The 21,328-nt window shown below is 52.0% G+C and overlaps 7 protein-coding genes across 7 annotated transcripts; 3 read left to right on the plus strand and 4 right to left on the minus strand.

Moving 5' to 3' along the window:
• Nucleotides 1-968: 968 nt before the first annotated feature.
• Nucleotides 969-3,083, minus strand: BO95DRAFT_454220 (TVP15 family protein; the record flags this gene model as incomplete). Its single annotated transcript, XM_025588256.1, has 5 exons — nucleotides 969-1,141; nucleotides 1,205-1,294; nucleotides 1,351-1,466; nucleotides 2,526-2,790; nucleotides 2,861-3,083. The coding sequence occupies 5 exons, from the start codon at nucleotides 3,081-3,083 to the stop codon at nucleotides 969-971; spliced, it is 867 nt and encodes a 288-aa protein (XP_025441005.1).
• Nucleotides 3,084-4,090: 1,007 nt separating this feature from the next.
• BO95DRAFT_515525 (FAD-dependent oxidoreductase) lies at nucleotides 4,091-5,581 on the minus strand (the record flags this gene model as incomplete). Its single annotated transcript, XM_025591759.1, has 4 exons — nucleotides 5,395-5,581; nucleotides 5,203-5,340; nucleotides 4,873-5,137; nucleotides 4,091-4,810 (listed from the first exon to the last, which is right to left on the minus strand). Exons 1-4 carry the CDS (start codon nucleotides 5,421-5,423, stop codon nucleotides 4,091-4,093), a joined length of 1,152 nt encoding a protein of 383 aa, XP_025441006.1. The 5' UTR covers nucleotides 5,424-5,581.
• Nucleotides 5,582-7,105: 1,524 nt separating this feature from the next.
• Nucleotides 7,106-8,910, plus strand: BO95DRAFT_173855 (OTU domain-containing protein). Its single transcript, XM_025580838.1, has 3 exons — nucleotides 7,106-7,442; nucleotides 7,533-7,960; nucleotides 8,012-8,910. Exons 1-3 carry the CDS (start codon nucleotides 7,217-7,219, stop codon nucleotides 8,792-8,794), a joined length of 1,437 nt encoding a protein of 478 aa, XP_025441007.1. The 5' UTR covers nucleotides 7,106-7,216; the 3' UTR covers nucleotides 8,795-8,910.
• A 1,709-nt stretch (nucleotides 8,911-10,619) lies between these two features.
• Nucleotides 10,620-12,509, minus strand: BO95DRAFT_416388 (PTH11-like integral membrane protein). Its single transcript, XM_025584386.1, has 6 exons — nucleotides 12,072-12,509; nucleotides 11,976-12,012; nucleotides 11,856-11,923; nucleotides 11,424-11,797; nucleotides 11,298-11,365; nucleotides 10,620-11,235 (listed from the first exon to the last, which is right to left on the minus strand). Exons 1-6 carry the CDS (start codon nucleotides 12,261-12,263, stop codon nucleotides 10,841-10,843), a joined length of 1,134 nt encoding a protein of 377 aa, XP_025441008.1. The 5' UTR covers nucleotides 12,264-12,509; the 3' UTR covers nucleotides 10,620-10,840.
• On the plus strand, nucleotides 12,407-13,031 carry BO95DRAFT_173875 (uncharacterized protein). Its single transcript, XM_025580839.1, has one exon. The coding sequence runs from the start codon at nucleotides 12,551-12,553 to the stop codon at nucleotides 12,974-12,976; it is 426 nt and encodes a 141-aa protein (XP_025441009.1). The 5' UTR covers nucleotides 12,407-12,550; the 3' UTR covers nucleotides 12,977-13,031.
• Nucleotides 13,032-15,587: 2,556 nt separating this feature from the next.
• On the minus strand, nucleotides 15,588-17,025 carry BO95DRAFT_515528 (uncharacterized protein; the record flags this gene model as incomplete). Its single annotated transcript, XM_025591760.1, has 2 exons — nucleotides 16,908-17,025; nucleotides 15,588-16,853 (listed from the first exon to the last, which is right to left on the minus strand). Exons 1-2 carry the CDS (start codon nucleotides 16,941-16,943, stop codon nucleotides 15,588-15,590), a joined length of 1,302 nt encoding a protein of 433 aa, XP_025441010.1. The 5' UTR covers nucleotides 16,944-17,025.
• A 739-nt stretch (nucleotides 17,026-17,764) lies between these two features.
• On the plus strand, nucleotides 17,765-19,233 carry BO95DRAFT_444118 (oxidoreductase, short chain dehydrogenase/reductase family). The gene is made up of 5 exons (XM_025586814.1): nucleotides 17,765-18,319; nucleotides 18,424-18,733; nucleotides 18,807-18,862; nucleotides 18,933-19,041; nucleotides 19,098-19,233. Exons 1-5 carry the CDS (start codon nucleotides 18,027-18,029, stop codon nucleotides 19,128-19,130), a joined length of 801 nt encoding a protein of 266 aa, XP_025441011.1. The 5' UTR covers nucleotides 17,765-18,026; the 3' UTR covers nucleotides 19,131-19,233.
• Nucleotides 19,234-21,328: the final 2,095 nt, after the last annotated feature.

Raw genomic sequence — 21,328 nt, forward strand, 5'->3', positions numbered from 1 at the left:
CTGGTTTGCTGCGGACAATACTCTTACAGTACCTTCCAAGCTGGCTTCATCGCCCCCGGCGACAAGGCCCGGAGTATGAGCAACAAGTTCGGCGGAGTCCTGATACCCGGATACCAAATCCAATGAGTACCTCTATCGAAAGATTTTGACTGCATCAGACGATCCGGCCTACCATGGCTGGCTACAGCAAACCTCCGGGGTAGGCGCAAAAACCCCTCATCTCGAGAGGCGGGAAATCAGCTCAAATGGTGTCTCGGATATGCCGGGGTCCTTGTCCGAATAGGACTCGTGAGTCTTTCTAGGGAGAGATGCCATCATCACATGAGGGGACCTGGAACCAAGAAAGCAAACAATCCGTGATAGTTATAGCAGGTTATAGTGCCAGCGCTCAGACCTCGACCAAGAACCGTCTAAAGAGCTGGGTCATTTACATGAAGTTGCAAGGCTAATGGTATTGACAGCCAGAACAAGAAACCGAATGAAAAAGAGAAAGAAAAAGTCCTCTCCATGCTGGTATAAATCACCGAACCCCAAACCTAAAAAAGATACCCAGGTACAGTACAGTACACACATATCTGACACCCACTGAGGGCTGGGAAGAAAATACCATATATCTAGAGTTATTGGCACAGTGTGGCTTTGGTCCATAAAACCGCTGCGCTCACTGCGCCTATTCCACTCACCCCCAACTTCCGCAACCGTTCGCATGCCCATATTCAATTCGTCGCAACTCATTCGATCATCAAGCATTCAAATAAGAGGGATAAAGATAGATTTATCGCTTTACCGCCGGCCGTACACGGTCTGACTCCGAACAGGCTGGACTGACATGGCCCCGACGCTTGCCCGTTCGTGGTGACAAGGGCAGCGGCTGCGGATTTGAGTAGCACCAACCTTTGTCCGAGCACGTGTGCAGAGATCACACGAGGCCACACCGCCCGACTGTTCCCGCAACGCGCGCACCATGCTTAGACCTGCTCAGCGCCCCAACCCTGGTCGGTCTCGCGCATGTTGGACGGAGGCTCGATGGAGGGAATGAACTCCAGGGCAATATATCCCAGACCGATGAAGCCGACGATGGAGCCCGCAATATAGCGCAGGACGTTGTCGTGCAACATGATCGACCCGACGAAGATGTAGACTGATTCCGGATGTTAGCGCAAACACATACAAAGATTCTATCTCCAACGCAGCGCAAACTTACAGCCACCACGTCCCAGGAAGGAGAAAAGGAAGGACGCGTAGCGGTAGACGTAGTCGGGGACGTTCGGCAGGAATTCCAATCCACCAACGACTGGGCATCGCGGTTAGTCTCGCCCTATTGCATGGTGGTGATGGTGTGAAACTTACGAAGACCAAAGATAATCACATAGACGCCGACAATGATGGAGCTCATGGACGCAGGGAAGAACTGGGAAATACCACCCAGGACCATGAGCACACCAACGACGATGTTAACGATTCGGCTGGGTGTAAGAGTCTCGTTAGCTGCTGTGCTTGCGGTGATGACGATGATGGAGTCTGGAAACGGGTCCGACGTACAAGATGTTGGAGAGATCCATTTTCGCGATTAGGTCGACGCAACTGCGTATATACTCGATGGTGGTGAAGCTTTCTTTCTAGTGGCAGAAGCAGCCGAGTAAGATCGGGAAGAGGGAAGAGTGTCTATTGAGCAATCACGTTAGTTGGAATTCAACGCTCAGGTGAACCTGGCCGCGGCGGAGACGAGCCGTTGTCGCCTATCAGTCATACCTGAGTGGCTAGATGAAAGATAGTCGACTCAGTGAGCTTGACTCCAACCCGCAGCCAGCAGTATCAAGAAAAATCCAGACTCACCTTTGGAGCTAAGAGTCCTGAGCAGGCAGCAGCAAGGAAATGAAGGAGACGGAGAGTGCGGAAGGGAGATCGGAGAGATGGTTGAGGCTTAAGCTCTTTCGAGTTGTCGCGCTGTCGCAAGCTGCGGGTCCGCCAAGGCCAACCTTACCCATGACTCAGCAATCGCCGGATCTGATCGCATCCACGCGAGATTGCAACCAGGCTATGTTTGGTTGTCAGAAATCAGCTACCAGCTATTTTCATATGTGAATGGTGGCTCATGTTGGCAAGAAAATCATTTTTTTAATGAGGCTTGCATGCACATCTGCTTGTCACTACTCAATGACTAAAAGACTCCCACTATCATGGGTTCAAGACAGTCGGGCGTCGCTACAGCCGTCGACGTCATACCTCACGCTAGGTTGCCATGATATCCGCTTTGTGAGATGATAGGGCGTTTTCAGATCCCATGCGATAAATATCTGATAATTGAACAATGTCCGCACGCGCTGTACAACGCTGAAGTCACAAGTCTGTGATACATGACAGACCCGGGTTTCTAATACTCCTGCAAAGCTCAAAGCATGTCAAGCCATACTCCTCGCCCAGTGGACGCGTGCACAAATCGTGCAAGTACAGCACAGTACAGTACAGTAGATCTTCACAACGCCATGAGATCACCCTGCTTCCTCTCAAGCCTGACAGCAGACAGTCCGTTAGCCAGACGGCTCATACTCACACAGTCGCGCCCCAGCTCCGCATAGATCGCCTCCAAGTCCGTGCCCAGTCCGACCTTATCAGCCGTCTCCAGACTGCGCCCGTCCAGGAACGGGGCCATCGAGGGCCAGACGCTCTGGACATTGTTGAGGAAGAGATCCGCCCCTAGATCCCCGAGACCCTTGATCTCCTTGATGAGCTGCCGGGTCTTCTTCCGGTCATTGTTCGCTTTCTTCAATAGGTTGTTGAGATCACCCTCTAATGTGCCTTTAGCTTAGCTCAGGCCAAAATCATCACCCAGATGCGACTCGAGGAGCGCAAAACATACCATACTTATCATTGATCAACTCCACCATTTCCCCCAAATTCGTCGCCCCTTGCTCTCGATACCGATTGTAGCCACCGTCCTTCAGGGCCATCGCCCGCTCCTCCCAACTACTTTCGCTCAGCTTGCGGATATCATGGAAACCAACCTCAATGAGATGGTTGACTGCGCGCTGCGAAAGGTCATGGGAGATCGGACGCGACTTGAGCATCGCATCGATGACCATCGCGAGCAGCGTCTCTGGTGAGCCATGCAGGGTTCCTTCCGCAATTGTTGTCCCGTAGAGCGGGAGACGCCCGTAGTCTTGGACCGCTTTTTGCAGCTTCGGCTTGCTGATCGTTGTAGGGCTTTGTGGTTCTTCGGGAGTGGGCTCTTCTGATTTATCCTCTTCTTGATCAATATCCTTCTCCTCTCCCCCCTCCTCCTCCTCTTCTTCTTCTTCTTCTTCTTCTTCTTCTTGTTCATCACCTCCATCATCCTGCTCCAAAGCACCATCCTCATCCTCCTCATCATCAATACTCTCAACCTGCCCATCATACCCATCATCCTCCTCTTCCGCCACATCCTGAATTACCTGCTCCTCAGCATCATCCCCTATCCCCGCATCTTTCTTGACAACCTTGCTAGGCGGCTGGTCACGTTCCCTCTCAACACCAGCGCTAGCCTGTCCAGTGCCCAACTCATCACCAAGATCCCTCTGATCGAGTTTGCGCTTCGGGGGGATGGTGGGCGTGCCGTCCTCGGTTTCGGGATAGTCCTCCACCTGCGGGGATTTGTACTTCATTTCGGCGGCCTAAACCCTAGATATTCAGTGAGCGGTAACAATAGAAAGACAATTTCGTTTAGTTAGAAGTAGGAGAGGAAGATGCGTGATAGCCCAACAATGCTAACTATACAAATTGTTTTGGTCCAAAGCATTCGTCTTTACGGAGTGTGAGTCTGGGGAAACCGGGACTGATTGTGCTCGTATGATTTCTCCGCGGACGATGATGGCGTCATCATGAAACAAGAACTTCCCCCGGTTCAACCCCACCTCCGCCCCGGGCCTATTCGCGATCAGATGTTGTTCCGGGGGCAAAAGCGGAAGCTTGGCACTTTCGTGAAGACGATCTACGGTCTTTCACTACGAGATCCATTATTCGTGAAGATAGACAGATGCTTTGATCCTGGATCTACATGCAAACATGCAAGTATATACACAGAAAGCCCATCGCGAGTACTCGCATAAGTAAGCTAAAGCTTGGCACGGCCGGACAAAGAGCTCTGCACCAAGCGGACGGCCTCCTCCGCGCAGCCGAACGAGGCCTGGTACCCGAACCCGCCATGACCGTAGTTGTGGACGACGGCGACGCCGTCGATGCGGTCGGCGGCGACGCGGGGCCCGCCCTCGCGGAGGGGCCGCAGGCCGACGCCGTGGCGGATGACGTCCAGGCCCTCGATGCCCTGGCCGTCGCGCACCAGGGCAGGGCACAGCGCGACGGCGCGCTTCATGATGCGCACGGCCAGGTTGGGGTCCGGCAGGGGGTCCCACTGGTGCTTCTGGTAGGAGCCGCCGATGACGGTGCCGCCGCCCGCGGCGCGCGTCATCATGTAGACGACCTCGTCCTCGCCGTCGTCGGAGCCCGAGATCGACACCATCTGGCCCGGGTCGTTGCGCACCACGACGATCTGCCCGCGCGCCGGGTAGAGCTTGGCGTCCTGGACGCCGCCGAGCGTGCGGGACGCGAGCCCCGTGCAGTTCACGACCACGTCGGGCTTGTGGCCCGTGTGGTGGTGGGGAGTGCTAGCAGCGTCGCTGATGTGCTTGAGGACGCCGCGCTTGAAGACCACCCCGTTGCGCCGGCATTGGCCCACTAGCCAGGGGAGGTAGATTGCCGTGTTGATGCAGACGGAGGTGAATTTGGAGGCGTTGTCGATGCCCGCGGCTAGCTGGTCGGCGGGGATCTCTTGGAACTGGTCCGGGTTCGTTAGCCTGGTTGTCTGGCGGGGATCGGGGTGGGTTCAAGGGTACACACGTCCGGCACAACATCCTTATACCAGGGGTTCTTTTGCACCAGCTCGGAGAACCAGTCCCCGGTTGCGGATCCTTGGTCTTTGGTGCGGTTGTAGACGATTGTTTCTGAAGGCGAGTTAACTCCAATGGCAGGATGGGGAGGGGGATAAGTGATGTTCATGCCTTGGAAATGAAGTCCTGCCTCGGGATGCTTCTCGGTCAGCTCCTTCAATGCTGGCCAGGTGTTGCGCTCCCATCTCTCATGGTCACTTCCACGCTTGCCCACACTGCCATTTGTTCAGTCAGTACGCTGGACTCCATTGTCATCATTATTCTTTGCGAAGGAACGTACGGGAGATAATTGGCCCCAGCCCACGGGGAGGCATATTCTATATCATAGTCGCCAGGCATGTGCTTTGCGAGGACGGTGATACTATTCGAGGGGTCCTTCGAAAGAAGATACGCAGTGGTCAATCCAGACACACCGGCTCTGAGACCAGAGATCAGTATGAGCTCCGCAGACAACAGGCGGGGTCAAGCATACCCCAGAACCACGATCTTGTTGGTCGCCATTGGAACTGCTACTGTTGGGTGGTGAGTCTATCGAGTCAATGGAAGGCGTATCCCAAAGGAGTGTTACGAGAGTAGGCTGATAAATAGGCGATTATTTAGTTGCTGTGAGTCAGTTAACTAAGGAATGATAACTAACACTTCCCCTGCACAAACAGAGCTTATCGCATGCGGGCAATTGGGATGCGGTCCGGGTTGATAAGAGAGAGTCACCCCCGCTCAGCCGGGGACTAACTAGGTAGAGTAAGACTGGGGGGGGCTGCCCGCCAAGCCGGAATGCGACAACCCCGTCCTCAGGCATCAAGACTGGATAGGATAGGTCTCGATGGGATCTTTAGGCGGCACGCACTCAATCGCGTTGACGTCATATCTCGAGAAAGATTGCAAAACGCGAGCACAGTCTTTCTCCTGCCAATCATCTTAAGATAGGATGTGACTACTCGATCAAAAGGCTCAAAGCACAGGCAGGGTCCATTCAAAACGGCCCCATGCTCCACTAGATCAATTGGCAGCACTACCATTGGAGTCCGATCACGGACCGAGTGGACAGCCGTCTTCGCCGAAAAGCAATGAAGTCAATCTGGTCAGCGAAGCAGCGTGACACCTACTGCCATCGATCTGGCAACCATTCGCCCAGGAACGGAGCCATTGACTCGCTGACAGCTCACGTCCATGATGTGCAGTTATGTCCGTGTTCTGCAGCCTTGCTACTACAGACATCCAAGTCCTTGCCAATAGACCGTCCGACAGGTCACTTCATGCACCAACAACGCAGAAGGATCCAATAGCGGAGTCGCGTCGGGGGGGGGCGATCGCGGTTTAACCGTTTTATGTGAATTGGGCGGTGTGTTTTGAGTGCTTGACTGCCTAAGTGCTTTCTCCAAGATTTCCCTCCTAGGTCAAGGGCACTCTCAATTCATCACGCTTATTCGGTTGTGGGATCGGATTTGAGGATGAATGAAGCGCGCAATCCATGGACGAACGTGGTAAGTTACAGTAAGGAACGCGTCCTCATTTGATGGACTCGGAGAGTGTTGTGGGGAGGGGACTGTGTGTAAGGATTGATTACCGATCTGCAGAGCCCGTTACCGATAGGGTCTTTCAGGCCTCTGGGCATTGAAAGTGGGCAGACAGTCTGAATGAGGTGGCTTCCCCTCATTGAAGAGAGGTGAATATGTTCACAACCGGAAGCTTGGAGCAATCGCATGGCTCTGACCGATTCAGGGTTGGGCTGGAGTGACCGCTCCCCGCGGATGCGCAAAAAGACTCGATTGAAGAAGAGTACGGAGTACTACTACTATAGGTCGGTAACCACCTAGTAATAGCTTTGTATACCTTTCGTCATCGACTACTACCGCCCCGGTGAATGACCCAATCATGAGTTGATTATTAGCTCACCGCCTCTGATCCCGGAGCGTAATAAAAAAAAACCTTTGGTAAGAGGGATGTACGTACGAGCATAACAGACGCCTCCTCCGCAGTTCGCCGTCCGAAAAGAAAAGTCTCGCGTGTACTCCCGTAGATCGTGTGTTGCTTTTCTTCCTCCCGCCTTTTCTTCCTTCCCATTTACCATTCTCTACTTTATTCCTTGCCTGAATAACACTTTCTTCCCTTTCTACCCCCCCTCCCCCTCTCCCTCCTCATTTATATCAATAGTGACTATTTTTCTCCTCCCTCTCCCCCTCCCCACATTCTTCATCTCTTATTTTCTCTCTCTCTGCTCGACGAACCTCTCTGTATCTTGTTGTTCGTTCCCCAAATGAGTGCATCTCGTCGAGCAGACACTATAACCAATTATGGCGGACGTTCCGAACGGTGGCAGAATTGTGCCCATAGTCGCGGCCCCCCGTCAGCATTATTCCAGTACTCCCGCCGTTGAGTCGGTGGGCAATCAACCTCAACCACAACCAAAGCCCTCCAAATCCTCTAGAAGTACGCGCCAAAAGGCCGCCGAGGCCGAATGCTTGGAGATTCCGTGTCTCAACGAGCTAGGGCTCTATGCGCTCCCGACCGAGGGCGACGGTACGTTGCTCTTTGCCCGCCATTGGCCAGCTAGCTTGTCCCTTGGCGCTCCTACTCTAGTGTGCCCTGTTTTCTGACCGTCAATTGTAGGCAATTGCCTGTACTATGCCCTTTCCGATCAATTGTACGGCGACTTCCTCCACGCTGACCAAATCCGTGTTCGTCTCGCGGATCACATCTTGGCCAACAAGGATTACTTCATGAGCTTCATAGCTGCGGCTGGCGGAGAACGCAGGGCACCACGCCGCGCAGCAGCCAAAGCAGCCAGGCAAACCTATTGCTCCTCGTCATCAGCCAGTCCCGCGCCCCTCTCGGCCCGGGATAAGGAGCGTAGCTTCGACACCAGAGTGGCTGAATCGCGAAAGAAAGGCGTCTGGGGTGGCGCTGAAGAGATCCAGGCATTCTGCCAATCTTTCAAGAGGGATGTGGACGTCTACACGATGTATGGAATCCAGAACTTCCGTGATGTTCACGCGCCCGTCGATGAACATCGAGAGAAAGTGCACATCGCATTTCACGTAAGTAACACAAACACTATGGCGTAGGTGACGTTCTAACCCTCCGCGTAGGATTTTCATCATTATTCGTCGGTCCGACATACGAGCGGGCCGCATACTGGACCACCTTCTATAGCACCCATTGACAAGGAGCGTCAGGAGGAAGCTTCTTCCGCCAGCTCGACTGTCGTGGACGTGGCTACCCCGTGGAAAATCTCGGCCATCCAGGAGGGTCTCGGGGGCAAATACGACCGCGAGACCATTGTAGGCATGCTGCAACAGTGCCGTGGTAACATCGACCGGGCTTTTATCAACCTGATCGGCGAAGACGCCAACTGTAGCGAAGCAGATGCGCCCACCTCGAAGGCTATCATGAAGTCGCGCCTGCAGCCGTCTTCGCGATCTTCATCTCCATTCAGTACGGGCAGCAAACGCTCCGCGGATGAAAGCGAAGCTGAAGAGAACCCCCGGCCGGCCGTTCGGCGCACGCGGGTTCGGGAGAATAAACGACGCATTCTTCCCGATGTGACCGTCGGAATTGCCTTCAGAGATGATCAGAACGATCTTGTTTCTTTGCGACTGCGGGTTAGTCCTGACACAGTTGCACCCAAGAAGCAGTCCACCGGCAGCACGACCCCCGAGCAAACCGAAACTAGTTCCTCCTCGGAGCCAGCCAGCGACGGCACCGATGCTTCGAAGAAGGACCCCAAGCTCAAGATTAAGTTCCGAACGGCAGCTTCCGCTCCTACAGAAACCGCTAGTCGACAGCCGACTGAACCTAGTGAAGAGCCCAAGGCCACGCTGCGACGAAGCATACGACTGTCAAAAAGTCGCAACCCCCCCAGGGCCGGTTAAGATCAACCACACGCACCTCATACCATTTGCCAAATTCTATTCAAAATTAGCAGAGTGTTACCACTCACGCATACGAAGCTAACGACCACCATTTACTTTCTCGATACATGGCACCATTTTCTGGCTATTGCATTATCAAGCGCGTTGGGTGTTTGGGGCCTTTTAGAGCGTTGGGCCCTTGCTTACTTTTTCTTCTTCACCATACCCTCCTGCATACCTGCATATTTGCATATGAGTGCTTCATGCATGTTACTAGCGACGCGACTAGACCTTGTTCGTGGTTCTATCATTCACCACCACCATCATCATCATCGTCCTCCTCCCCATCTTCTTTATACCTCACATCAGACAAGATCTTCGGAAGAAGTCCGACTTTTTGAACTCTTTATGATACCACTATACTTCAATGATTCGATACATTACCTCCGCCAGACGGACACATGCATAAATCTCTGCTGCCTCACCCCGCAGTGTGACCCGCAATGAACATAATATCTCCGCCTTGTCTTCATCATCAGGCGTTCTCAGGGCGCCCTGACCGGCCATTCCTCTGTACTTGATATCCCCAAACTAGCATAAAGATGACGAAACTTGCATACACTTGTGGGCAGACTAAAGGATCGTTGCATGATGCATGATAGATGAAATCTGAAGAATCGCTTACTTTCCGGCTTGCATGGCCTTGACTTGCTCGGCAGCTTTGCTTCATATCCTCCAAGAGCACTGATTCACGTAGGACCCAAACAAAAACATAGACAAACACACAAGCATTTTCAACCGAGAAAACCAACCCAGTCAAACAGACCCCTGATCCCTGGAGCGGATAAATCCTGCGCAATGACCGTAGCCGGGGAAGAAATACTCACTGTACCCAGAAGTATTTGATGCACATCCACAACGGATTTTGTTTGTAGGTAGTGCAGTGCTTCACTGTAGTTATCTGTTTCACTCTCATCGATAGAGAGGCAAATCACCCGCAATCTGCAGTGTGTATACGTTTACCATGGTTATCCCGAAAGCACAGGACAGCGTACTGTACTCGGGTGTGTTAACACACTGATCCACGCGATCGTCGAGCTCGAGGGTATACGTATTGAGCCTGTTATCCCCTCTTACCCTGCAGTGCATGCATTATCAATGAGAGAAGAACGGGTTAGTCGGTAGTTATTCGCAGTCTGGAACATTACAGGGAAAGTGAAATTAGGGGTAGAAAAATCAATCGAATATCGGACAGAATATCGGAAGGAACCGGGGTATGAGATGAATTGAGCAAGAGAAAGAGACAAAAGGAGGGGTGAGATTCCTTGGATAGAAGGAGGACGTAAAATTCTGAGTTTTGCCAGGTTGTACGGTGATTATTAGTATATCAGTCTGAGTGGTAAGGCTTGGCTAGCTTGGCGTAGCGTAGCCTGAGTAGCCTAGCTTACCTCCAGGCTCGCAAAGCCCCTCTATCTATTTAGAAATGAACTTCGACACTGGCGGGAGCATCCGCATCCTTCCTTCCTAGACTGAGCTGGGGATAAGGGTTACGCTGTGGCATGGTACGGATGGTGGTGGGTTGGTGGGTAGATTGGAATCGCTCGGTTAGAGACCTGCTACAACGGATGGCGGCTGGGCTGGATTAGAACAAACGACTAAAAAGCTGGGGACAACTCAGTCTACACCTGCTGGATAGTAGCTGTACTCTGGACAGCAGGAGATAGCGTCGAGCGTGGACCTGTCTACAGTCCAGTAATATCTTTTGAATCGACCTTGAGCCACGTGCACAGTACTGGGTCTGGTAAACATCCTCAGCAAGCAACGGAATAAAACATTTCAATAGGTTCATGATAGTTCATTAACGATTAGCCTTCTATGCATTAGCAATATACAAGATCTCTCGGCGGCTGACAGTCACAGAAATAGAAAAGAAAGAAGCGCGGGGGTATATGTGAGACAGTAAAGAGAGAAGTCATGGGTAGGCAAGTCCGGAGATCCGAGGCTGGGAAACATAGTGAGACAAAAAGATCGTTAGGGTAAGCGAAAGTGATAGTAAAGCATAGATCGTTATACATCCACCACCAATCGGCGCTGGCTGGTGGATTCGCCGTGATGCGACGACTCCTGGATCATCTCCGTCCGCACTTCAATGCCACCAAAGGCACCGCCGGCTGCACCGACATGGCTGGCCTCGCCGGACTTGACGTCAATGGTGTACATGTCGTAGTCGCGGTCCTGGGAGTAAAGCTCGACCTTGTGGCGGTGGGACTGCGCGGTCATGCGGGTGGCGGTCATGCGGCTGACAGACACGGTGGGATTGCGCGTGTAGCGGTTGTAGCTGTTGGTGGACAGGAACTTGGGGAAGAGGCGGCTGACGATGGGGCGGAGGAAGGGCAGGCACGCGCAGATGATGGCGACATTGCATTCTGCGGCGGTCCAGTAGGCGGCGCCGACGTTGCTCCCTGATTGATGATGGTTGTCAGCAAGGACAGTGATGCCAGGTCGATAGAAGGGGACTACTCACAGGAAGTGTCACTGTTCTGGGCGACAGAACGCAACGAGGAGAGACGCAGGATACTAGTGATAACGACTCTATACAATGGGTTAGCCACAAACTCAAAACTGAATTGGTAGGTTGGAAGACACGCACAGTCCACCAATAGCGAAAACACCCATGAGCGCGAACTTCTGCGCTCGCGGAAGCTGCAGTTGCGACAAAAGAGGCATCGGCAACACCAGCAATGTCACGTCGGTGGCGATGTTCATAGAGGCGTTGAAGAACCAGATCGCTTCGAAATTGAGACAGTACCCCGAAACAGTGCGATCCCAGAATCTGGAGACCGGCACGCAGTTCAAGAAGCCGCTGACGACCGCCCACGTTCCGTAGGTAGCCACGATGCCTAGTACAACGTAACAGGCCAGTCGAAAACGGCGGTCGGGGAAAATTCGCAAGTATTGGAAAAGAATGGAGAACTTGGTGAAGATCAGGCTGGCGTTGTAGAACGGGATCGCAGCCCATAGTCGCTAAGAAACCAATTGTTAGTTATTAGTTCGGTCTGCGTGGCACGCTCAAGCGCCTTACCTTCAGCTGCTCCTTCAGAATACGATCTGGAAGCTGGGAAGAGTGTATCCCAAGTCCGAAGTGTACCTCTGGAGTATATTAGATGGGAGTCGCTCGGTGTGACAAGCTCTGAGGTCTTACCAGCACCAACCAGGCCAAGGTATGTACACGCCAGTATCTGCCAGGTGCATGTCAGTAAATGTCCGAACTCCAATCACGTCGTCCAGAGAGGCATACCAGAGATATGAGAATCATGTAATCCTCGCGACCCTTCAGTTTCATCAAACCGAGACGCGCATACATCCGCATAGCGACAATAACAACTGAAAAGCCGGTGAGCACGGCTGTCACCACCAGTGCTCGTTGACCACGTTCTGCACCATCTCCTGATATCCTGGGAAACAAAAGATGTTCTCTGGTTATGTCCATATTGGTTTGATTGTGGTTAGTGGAGGGAATGAATCGAGTAGGTAGGGCCGTGGGGTGGGAGCTGTAAGCAAAGAGCGTTTTTCTGAGTATAGGTGGCTGTGGCGCCCGCTTGCTGAATGTCCGACGAGGTGAAGTAGGATGCCCTCTCCAGGTTTCGCAACCTAGATATCAGGATGAGGTAGACCGCATGGGTTCAATTGGAGATCAATGGGGTTAAAAGAGAGTGGGTGGGTTGGTCGAAGCGTCTGCAGTAGAGTTTAGTTGGAAGGAACCGGTGCGGTAACGACATGGCTTTTATTTGTACAGTTCCTTTTACTACTCGGCCTATGGAGACGATCCCCGCACTGGCTCAAAGTTTGATAGTACTCAATAGCGTAAGAGAAGCTGAAAGAGGGCTGATGGGCAGCATTGTTCCTTGTCGAGTGAACGACCTGAGCTCGGTCTTGTCCGGGATGTGGTTAGGAGCTGAGGGGGGTGCCATTCAGATTGTAGTAATGATCTATGCGACTAAGCCGTCGGGCTCCACCGGTGTCGTGGGCAAGGTGGAGGAAGGCACGAGGTTCGCAGAGAAAATTAGTCAATGGCGATGCGTATTTAGCAGCAGACCCAGAATCGATGGCTCTCTGGCACCTTCCGCCCTGTCAACTGGTGCCTCGTTCCGGGCTTTCGATCCATGGAACGTCGCCATAGTCTTACTCGACTCTCTTGTATAACTGCCCTGTGCGGTTTAGTGCTGCTCGGCAAGTGTTGTGCGGTCAAGAGAGTGTTCATGAGAGGTCAGTCTCCGCTCCACAGCGAGAAAGAATCTGATTATTTGCTCGTTTCAAGTTGAATGTCGATATGTTGAGTATACGACCATCAATCTAAACGAATCCGAGGTCAATTCTCGCGCAATCTCAACTAGAAGATCAGTTGGGGATCGATAATCTTCGTCACATCTTAAGCAAGTCTTCCACACTATCCTTGCTCTGAAAGTTAATGCATGATTCATGTGCTTGGTTTCAGATCGCGGCACGAATCATCATACCCGATCGCGCCGGTGTGGATTTAGCATGCCTGGCAAGAGAGTTTTCTCCTACTGCAAGCTAAAGTGGTATGATCGTGCGCCTGCACTTGCTCGTGGTCAGAACTAGTCTTCCATATTATGACCAGTCAGAAATCCTAGAGGTGGAGTGTTTGGCGAGTGGCGATATTTATTTTCTTTTCAATACGAGGACTCTGCTTGAGTCTCAACCATAAGAAGGGTCCAGTCCGGCCAACAGGGCTGATAATTTCCGCTTATCAACAACAATGCTATGCACCCGGTCTATCCAAGGCCGACCGAGAAGTTGGCGAACCATTGCCGATTGTGATGGCGGTTTCTGTGCGGTGCTTTGACGAGCACTTGTCCTCTGAACACATTTGGGTCATGATAGGCACCAATTGTCACCACAGTGGAGCGCGTCGCCTCTAGTGTCCGAAGTGGCCGCGATCTTCGACAGCAATAGCCTTTTTAGGACAATACTGCTCTAGACGTTGATAAATTTCATGGTTAATTTTCCATGGCTTGCGACCATCCGGGGAATTTCTGCCAGGGCAGGAGACCATTCTCTGTCCAGTGGTTGATCGGCAGATGGTGAGAACCTTCGTCTGCAAACCTCGATAGACTGTGTGTCCGCGCGCGATTTACTCTGCAGGCCCTCGCTCGATTCCAATCCCTGGCCTACCTAGCCCGCAGCTAAATCCGGTGTCTACGTTTGTCTCAGAAGAGGGGGGGAGTTGTGTGTCAAGGGGGGCGTTAGAACTGTGGACCAGAAGCAAGTCATAAAATGTCGATCATATGGGACTTAGTGTTTCCTGATTCATCTAAAATCTTTAGGTCTGATCAATTCTGCTGTGCCTTCAAGCTGAGGTCGTGGACTTGTTTTGGCCGTTGGAAAACTGTAAATCAGTGCGCCTGCGGTAAGAAGGAACACCATCATTGTAAGTAGCGGTCTTTGTTATCGCGTAAGGTCTGGGTAGATTTTGGGTAGTATGTCGAACATGATTCCAGGAGGAGAAAATGCGACAGCGCTTGGAACAATTCGATTCTGCAGGATCAAGGGTCCGCCACCACACGTGGGCGAGAAATCTCGTGCGGCCCCAGCACATCTCCCACGTTCGTGAAAGAAATGCTTCTGGTCGGGTTCCCAGAAGATGACATACATCATTTCTGGGGCAACGACCTAGCATCCGCTGTCGGCATTCATTATTATGTCCTGTTTCGACTTTCGAGTGCTTTTGGGGGTTTCCCGGAACGCTGGGACGCAAAGATTCGGTGGTGATCATCAATAAACAATGAGGCCTCAGATGCAGGTCCCAGGAGAAAAAGAGGGGGATGAGGCGTCGATAGCGCGGCGCTATCACTGCTAGAGACGGCGAAGGATTGCACTACCACGCAGCTGGTATGAACGCCCATTGTCAAGACTTGGCAAATGATGTACATGGCTTGGAATAAGGCTTTTCAGTACCCCATCACTGTCCAATGAGGACAAAGGCTTCCTGGGAGATGGCGAGGCTCTAGCCTAGTCTGGTCAATAGAGATGGCTGAATGGTGTTGCATAATTATTGAACGCCGTGGGATAAATAAACGTACGCTCCCACTAGACTCACTGACTCGTGCATCTGTAGGTTTTGGGGAGCGTTTGTTGTTCGCTGAATGGCTGGCAGAGTGTCCCTAGCTTGGTCTGAACAAGATCTCTTGAGCTGTTGAACTGATTTGGCTCCTTATTACGGTGGTCGGTGGTGGTGTTGACAGCCTTGCACTGCGTCGAGCTCGAAAGGAAACTCGACTCGAGGATCGTCGCGTGGGGGGCGGTTTTGGCATGGCCCGGTCAGTGTCAATTATGTCACCGCAGTCAATTAAGCCGCTGGGCTCACCGAACCGTTCTCTTCCCATGAGCCAGCTGTCATTGGCAGAAGATAATCAGGCTCTGGGGCCACTGTCAAAAGTGGACGATGATCGCTGGCTGGAGGAAGGAAAGAAACAGTGACAGAAGGGGGAAGGGGGGAGACGAAGCGGTCAGTCAGTGTCAGTCAGCCGACGGACAGACAGCAAGCGATGTTTATCCCTGACGATCCACGGGCTGTGGAACAACAACAATCAGAACAATAGCAACATTCTACTCTTGAATTGACTGTTTGCCAGATCACAACAGTACAGGGTAATGATCTACACATTCTATGTTCGGCGAATTGGATTTTCTTACAATGGAAAAGAAGCACACAGCACTCTATCATTTACCCTTTTTTTTTATCATTATCCAGTATGGAACTAAAACTTCTACGTTCGGCATCAGCTTTTTTTCATGCAATCAGTTCAAAGCCTAACCCCCCCTCAGGACTGGACTGCTCATCCTCCTCTTCTGACAACTCTGGTAGCAAGGTCAAGGTGTAAAGGTCCGGGCTGTGCGGATCTTGTCGCAGGCCAGTTTTAGCACCGCTTTGGGGCACATTGCTCATAATCCTCATTCGAGTCGGGAAGCTCTCGAGCGAGTTGTCCGTCGAGGCGGTGATTTGGGGAGGTGCCTCATCAGGCTCACAAGTGATTGACTCCCTAAGAGGCGAGGGCTTGCAAGACTTCTCTTTCTCCTTCCTGAAGTGCCGGTTTTGACCCGTCTGTTCAAGCTCGGCGAGCCGCGATCGTTGCCTCTCGAACCAATCCCCGGTCGACGGGAATTTATTATTCTGTACGAAGCCAGTAGCTACACCAAAGTCCTCAAGCAGATAGTCGTAAGGATTGCCGGGGTCTTGCAAACACTCATCGTTGGTTACCCTGGGATCATTGCGCCACCAACCGTGTGGGCTGTAGTACCTGAACGTGAGCTTGGATGCCCATTCAATGAAGTCAGTGATCGTCCCTGGAAGTCTTTGTCCTCTAGTTTCGAGATCAACAACTACCGGGTCTATGTAGACCATAGCATTCTTCATCAGGGCTTTAAGGCGAAGCTCATCCCCAGCTCTGGGGACCTTCGGGTCGGTTAGCTGGAAGAAGAGTGAGATCGCCGGTGGTGTCCGGCTCTCTTGTGGGACGGGATCCCCAAACCAGTTGAAGTGGTGGACTGACTCGGACTCGTCTACGTGGTTCATGTAGGCCTCACGAGCACTGAATTCATGGTCAATTTCGACCCTGATGAGCCTTACCTCGGCGCTCTCCACGTCCTCGCTAAAGGCCGGTGAAGGGGCCAATCCCCCATAGTCATTACGTGCTGCTTCTTCAAGCTCCATGCCATGACCATCAGTATTTAGACTCTGGCTTTGGTGAAAGTTATTCAGGTTGTAGCCGAGACTCTGGTAAGCCCTTTGGATAGCGTGACTCCTCTTAATTGACTCATCATTCGCCTCGGTTGCACTCCAATCCATGCTGGTGCCAGCAGATACCTCTTCCTTCTCACTCTCTAAGGGCCTGTCGAAATCCATTTCATCGAAATCGTGCATGAGCACTTCGTCTGACACTGTTAGTGTCTCTGTCGAGCTGGTAGAGCTTATCTCGTCTCTCGAAGTCATATCGTCATCCGAAGCTTCATCCATCCAGTTGAATGGCGATCCAGGCTCGAGGAGCTTCCTGTAGGTCTCCTCTAGTTCAGTAAAACTCGTTATATGGTTATTAGACATCATAGCACTTACGTTTCTGGCTCTGAAGTTAATATCCTGAGGATCCATGTTGGCGATCAGACGCTAAATCGTTTAATTCCTCGCAGTACTCGAAGTGTTCACCTTTTGAATATTTATAACCAGGCTCTAGCGTCTGTCTTGAGTCAGACAAAGACAAGGGTGGTCAGTGAAACCAAACCGCGGAATGGTGATTATCATTAAGGAGAGGTCATTACTATGTCATGACTGACACCGCCATTCCCGTTTCTCCTTGATGATGCATAGAAGCGGTAACTTGGACAGCCACATCGACCGTTGTATGCAACAATTGGTTCTGGGTACTCTTTCGAATTACGATCTGTTCGCGTTCGCAGTTATCGTATCGAAGGCTTTTAGGATCGAGAAACTTCGAAGTCATGGCTGGGATAGCAATATATTCCGGTTGTTGGTGTGTTTGCACCCACATGTCAGTGCTAACGCTGGTAGATAGTAGGTCGCTAGATCTGATCCCGAGCTCTGACCATGCTATGGGCTCATCTTAAGTACTGCTTGGTTATGATGTTATGATATCATGCAAGGCACGAGGAGGAACCCCGGAGTTAGACAAGTCCGGCATTCAAGTTGTGTGTCTTTGTACTGTCTCCATGTGGTAGGCTGGGATCAGAGAATGACAAAGAAACTTTCATGAGTGCTTGTAGACCACAATGGCTTTGTTTTGCTGCGCGATGACCAACATTGTCCTGCAGCCAGCAAGCAGATTTTCGAGTCGGCAGAGTTGTATGCGGTGCAGCAGGGTATCGGGGAAGGAACTCCGATGTGTCGGGGCGACCTTCAGCCGGCTCAAAAAAAGGGCCCCCGCCGAAATCGCGAAAGACGGATTCCCCCGCACGCAACGCCGACGTTCGGCCGTCTTCGATTCCATTTAAAGCCAACTGAGCCCCCCCCTTATCTCTCGTTATCCTTCTGACTCATTTCTTTAAAGTCTGCCTTATGCGTCTGCTTCGAGCTCTTCTCACCTCCACCAGATCCCTGCGACAGCTTCCCTTGACGACCTCCCCCGGGAACATCTCCGCATTCACCCCACTCACCCGATCAACCCCGTTCCAGTCCGCGATCCAGCCCACTTTCATCAGACGCACAATGGCCTCCACAATGGCAAAGCGCCTCGAGGGCAAGACTATCGTGGTCACCGGTGCTTCGTCCGGTATTGGCCGCAGTACGGCCAAGGAGTTTGCTCGCACCGCGCCCAAGGACCTGAAGCTGATCGTGACGGCCCGTCGCATCGACTCTTTGAAGCAGCTCGCCCAGGAGATCAAGGAGGAAGTCGGTGAGGGTGTCAAGGTCCTCCCCGTGCAGTTGGATGTTAGCAATCCCGAGGAGATTAAGAACTTCGTGCCGTCTCTGCCCGCCGAGTTCCAGGAGATCGATGTGCTTGTGAACAATGCGTGAGTCGACGTTACGCCCCTCTCCCTGGACAAGGTTCGGCCTTGTGCATTTATGGCCCAGGCAAAAAAGTGAGACAAAAGCCTGGCTGACACTCAAGAATCAGCGGCCTTGTCAAGGGTGTCGCCAAGGCCCCCGAGATCGACGCTCAGGATATCGACGTCATGTTCTCAACCAACGTGACCGGATTGATCAACATGACCCAGGCCATTCTCCCCATCTTCCAGAAGAGATCCGACGGCGGTCGCGGCGATATCATCAACATCGGTAGCATTGCTGGCCGCGAACCTTACCCCGGCGGAAGCATCTACTGTGCCACGAAGGCGGCCGTCCGGTCCTTCACCGACGCATTGAGAAAGGAGCTGGTTGCGACGAGAATCCGCATCATCGAAATCGACCCCGGTCAGGTGGAAACCGTGAGTCGTCTGCCTGAGAGCTCCATAGTGGTCTTCGTTCTGAATCTTACTGATATTTGTTTGTGCTGTACAGGAGTTCTCCGTGGTGCGATTCTACGGTGACAAGGAGAAGGCTGATGCAGTCTACGCGTATGATATCCCCAGCTGGAGATTGTTTACACAAATGAGATCAAGGATATACTGATGTGCTCTGTTGCAGTGGCTGCGAACCCCTCACCCCCGATGACATCGCTGAAGTTGTTGTGTTTGCCGCTGGTCGGCGCGAGAACGTTGTGATCGCGGATACGCTGATCTTCCCCAGCCACCAGGTAAGTTCATGGAACTTGGGGACCCAGATGACAAGCGCTGACGCATACTTCACCAGGCTTCTCCGGGAATTATGCACCGCAAGGCTTAGTGATATGCATGATCGATAGAATTGAAGTATATAAAGGCAGGGTACCTGCTACGGTCTGGAAACGATAGATAACGGCTATTTGCAATTTAATCACCATGAACCGTCCCCTCCAGCTTGGCTAAGAAGTAGTCTATCTGCTGTGTGTCGACCTTGTTTAGGCGTATGAATTTGCCTGTTGACCGGTCATTCTCCGCATCCAAACCCCCCTCCCCCTCTCAAAGCAGGGCCGAGGTCCAGTGGAAGTCCGTAATTAGGGCCTGTAGCGTAGGACCAATAATTGGCAAAAGCACGTGGTTTCTATTTCTAGATTGATAATCACAAAGGGCTGCCGACTTCAGAAGAATGGAAATATCACTCGACCCGCCCTCTAGATGGAAATCAAGCAGCGCTTAAACTTTCAGCCTAATCATCTCAATTGCTTCAACACCCCTCTGCTGCCAACCGACGAGAGGGAGATGACCAAATCCCCAAATCTTACTTGATGCATATACTTACCATACTCTATACTCCCCCACAATCCTTCACCAACAAGAACAGCAAGTAAAGAGATATCCAACCCGGATAAACCTGAACCATCAATCTCCATCCACCCCCCGCCTCCCCAAGAGATGACCTCATATGATAAACCCCAGATGAACCCCCATTGCGTCACAGAAAAACCAATATCCAAACCCTAATCCCCAACCAGTTACCGCAAAACAGAAACATCGACATGTCAGTTCATCGGCCCCTCACGCTTCAAGCTCCGACCAATTTTGATTTTTTCCCCTGCATATGACATGGGAGCCAAGACACAGAGACAAGAAGAAGCAATTATTGCCTGGGCCGAATCTCAAAATCTCGACCCAGGAGAGAATGGCGGTCCAGACCTGCTGTGTAACTACCGTACCCGTCAACCGCTAGTCTGGTTTGTAAACTTTAAGGGCAATTGTGCTTGAGACGTTGGAGTTTTTTTTGGGGGGGGTCTGTTTTGTCGATCATTGGGATATATACCTATGCTACCGTATGGTGTGCATACGTCTGAGCCGGGCGGGATAGGATGGTACTAAAGATGGTGGAAGGGACGACAAAGTGATTGTTGGTGGTGGTTTTGAGTTCGGGGGTGCTGCTACGTTTATGTCATTCTTGATGCAGTGGGTTTTGCTTGGGTGGTTGGAAGGCTGTTGCTGTGCTTTGACTTCGTTGGTTTGAACTATATGGGATAAGTTGTTAGGTTGATGAGAGCGTTGCACCGCTCGGCCAAATGGATTGTCAAGACCTCGATCTAGCCGATGGTTCTGCTCCGAAGGATCCTGATTCCTGTCATAGGTGTTGTGAGCTATGGGCTTGTGGGTCTATTCTTGTGTCGCTGCATGGGTACTACATCGTTGGACGGGTCGCTGGTGGTGATGGTGATATGTTCCTACTGCCGACATCCTTCATATTGCCCTTCAGTGCCATCGGGACTGGTCGCGACCGTGGTCGATGCCACTCGTCCTTGGCGTTGCGAACGCGCGGGGGTCCTCTTCCAGGGTACTGAGTCATGTCCAAAGCTGTTGCGATAGAGCCTAGAAGAAAGGCTGATAAGCAGTTGCTAAGCGCCGGTGGTGTTGTGAGTGAACGGGAATGTTGCGGTGAGTGGATGACGACCAAAAGAGAGAGAGAGAGGCCTGTGGTCGGAGAGATCGGTCTGCCTTCCGATGGGTTGGTTTGTTCTCTATAGCCACGCACATCGATGCCAAGCAGGGGAGAGCGCAAGAGGGATGTGCTCCAGAAAGCTAATTTGGGTGATTGATGGACTTGACGTTCCCGGCACATGGTTGAAGTGTGACTGGTAATTTCTCGGATCATGCATCTTATAGGATAGTGAGTTGACGTATATACAACTGCGCGGGGAAGGTCGGAAGATGGGTAAGGTAGTCCGGATAAACTTCCAAGTTGTACTGTACGGTCTGTGCATGTACCAAGGGAAGTGCAGGCCAAGACACTTGTGATGGCAAACTGGGGTTGATAGTTTGGCTACAGTTTATAATTGACATAGGGCAATATTCAATGCCACCGGCATACTGAAAGCGTTCCGATCTAGGACGTTCTTTTATGACGGCATCGATAGCATCAGGAGAGAACCAGGGTTGTTGGCCCTCTATCATCCAGGGGTGGGTTCCGAGGCTACCGAGATTCTGTACTGTATTTACCAGCCGTTGCAAATGGTGAAATGT

This window comes from Aspergillus brunneoviolaceus, assembly GCF_003184695.1.
Source record: "Aspergillus brunneoviolaceus CBS 621.78 unplaced genomic scaffold BO95scaffold_44, whole genome shotgun sequence".
Taxonomy (NCBI): Eukaryota; Fungi; Ascomycota; class Eurotiomycetes; order Eurotiales; family Aspergillaceae; genus Aspergillus; species Aspergillus brunneoviolaceus.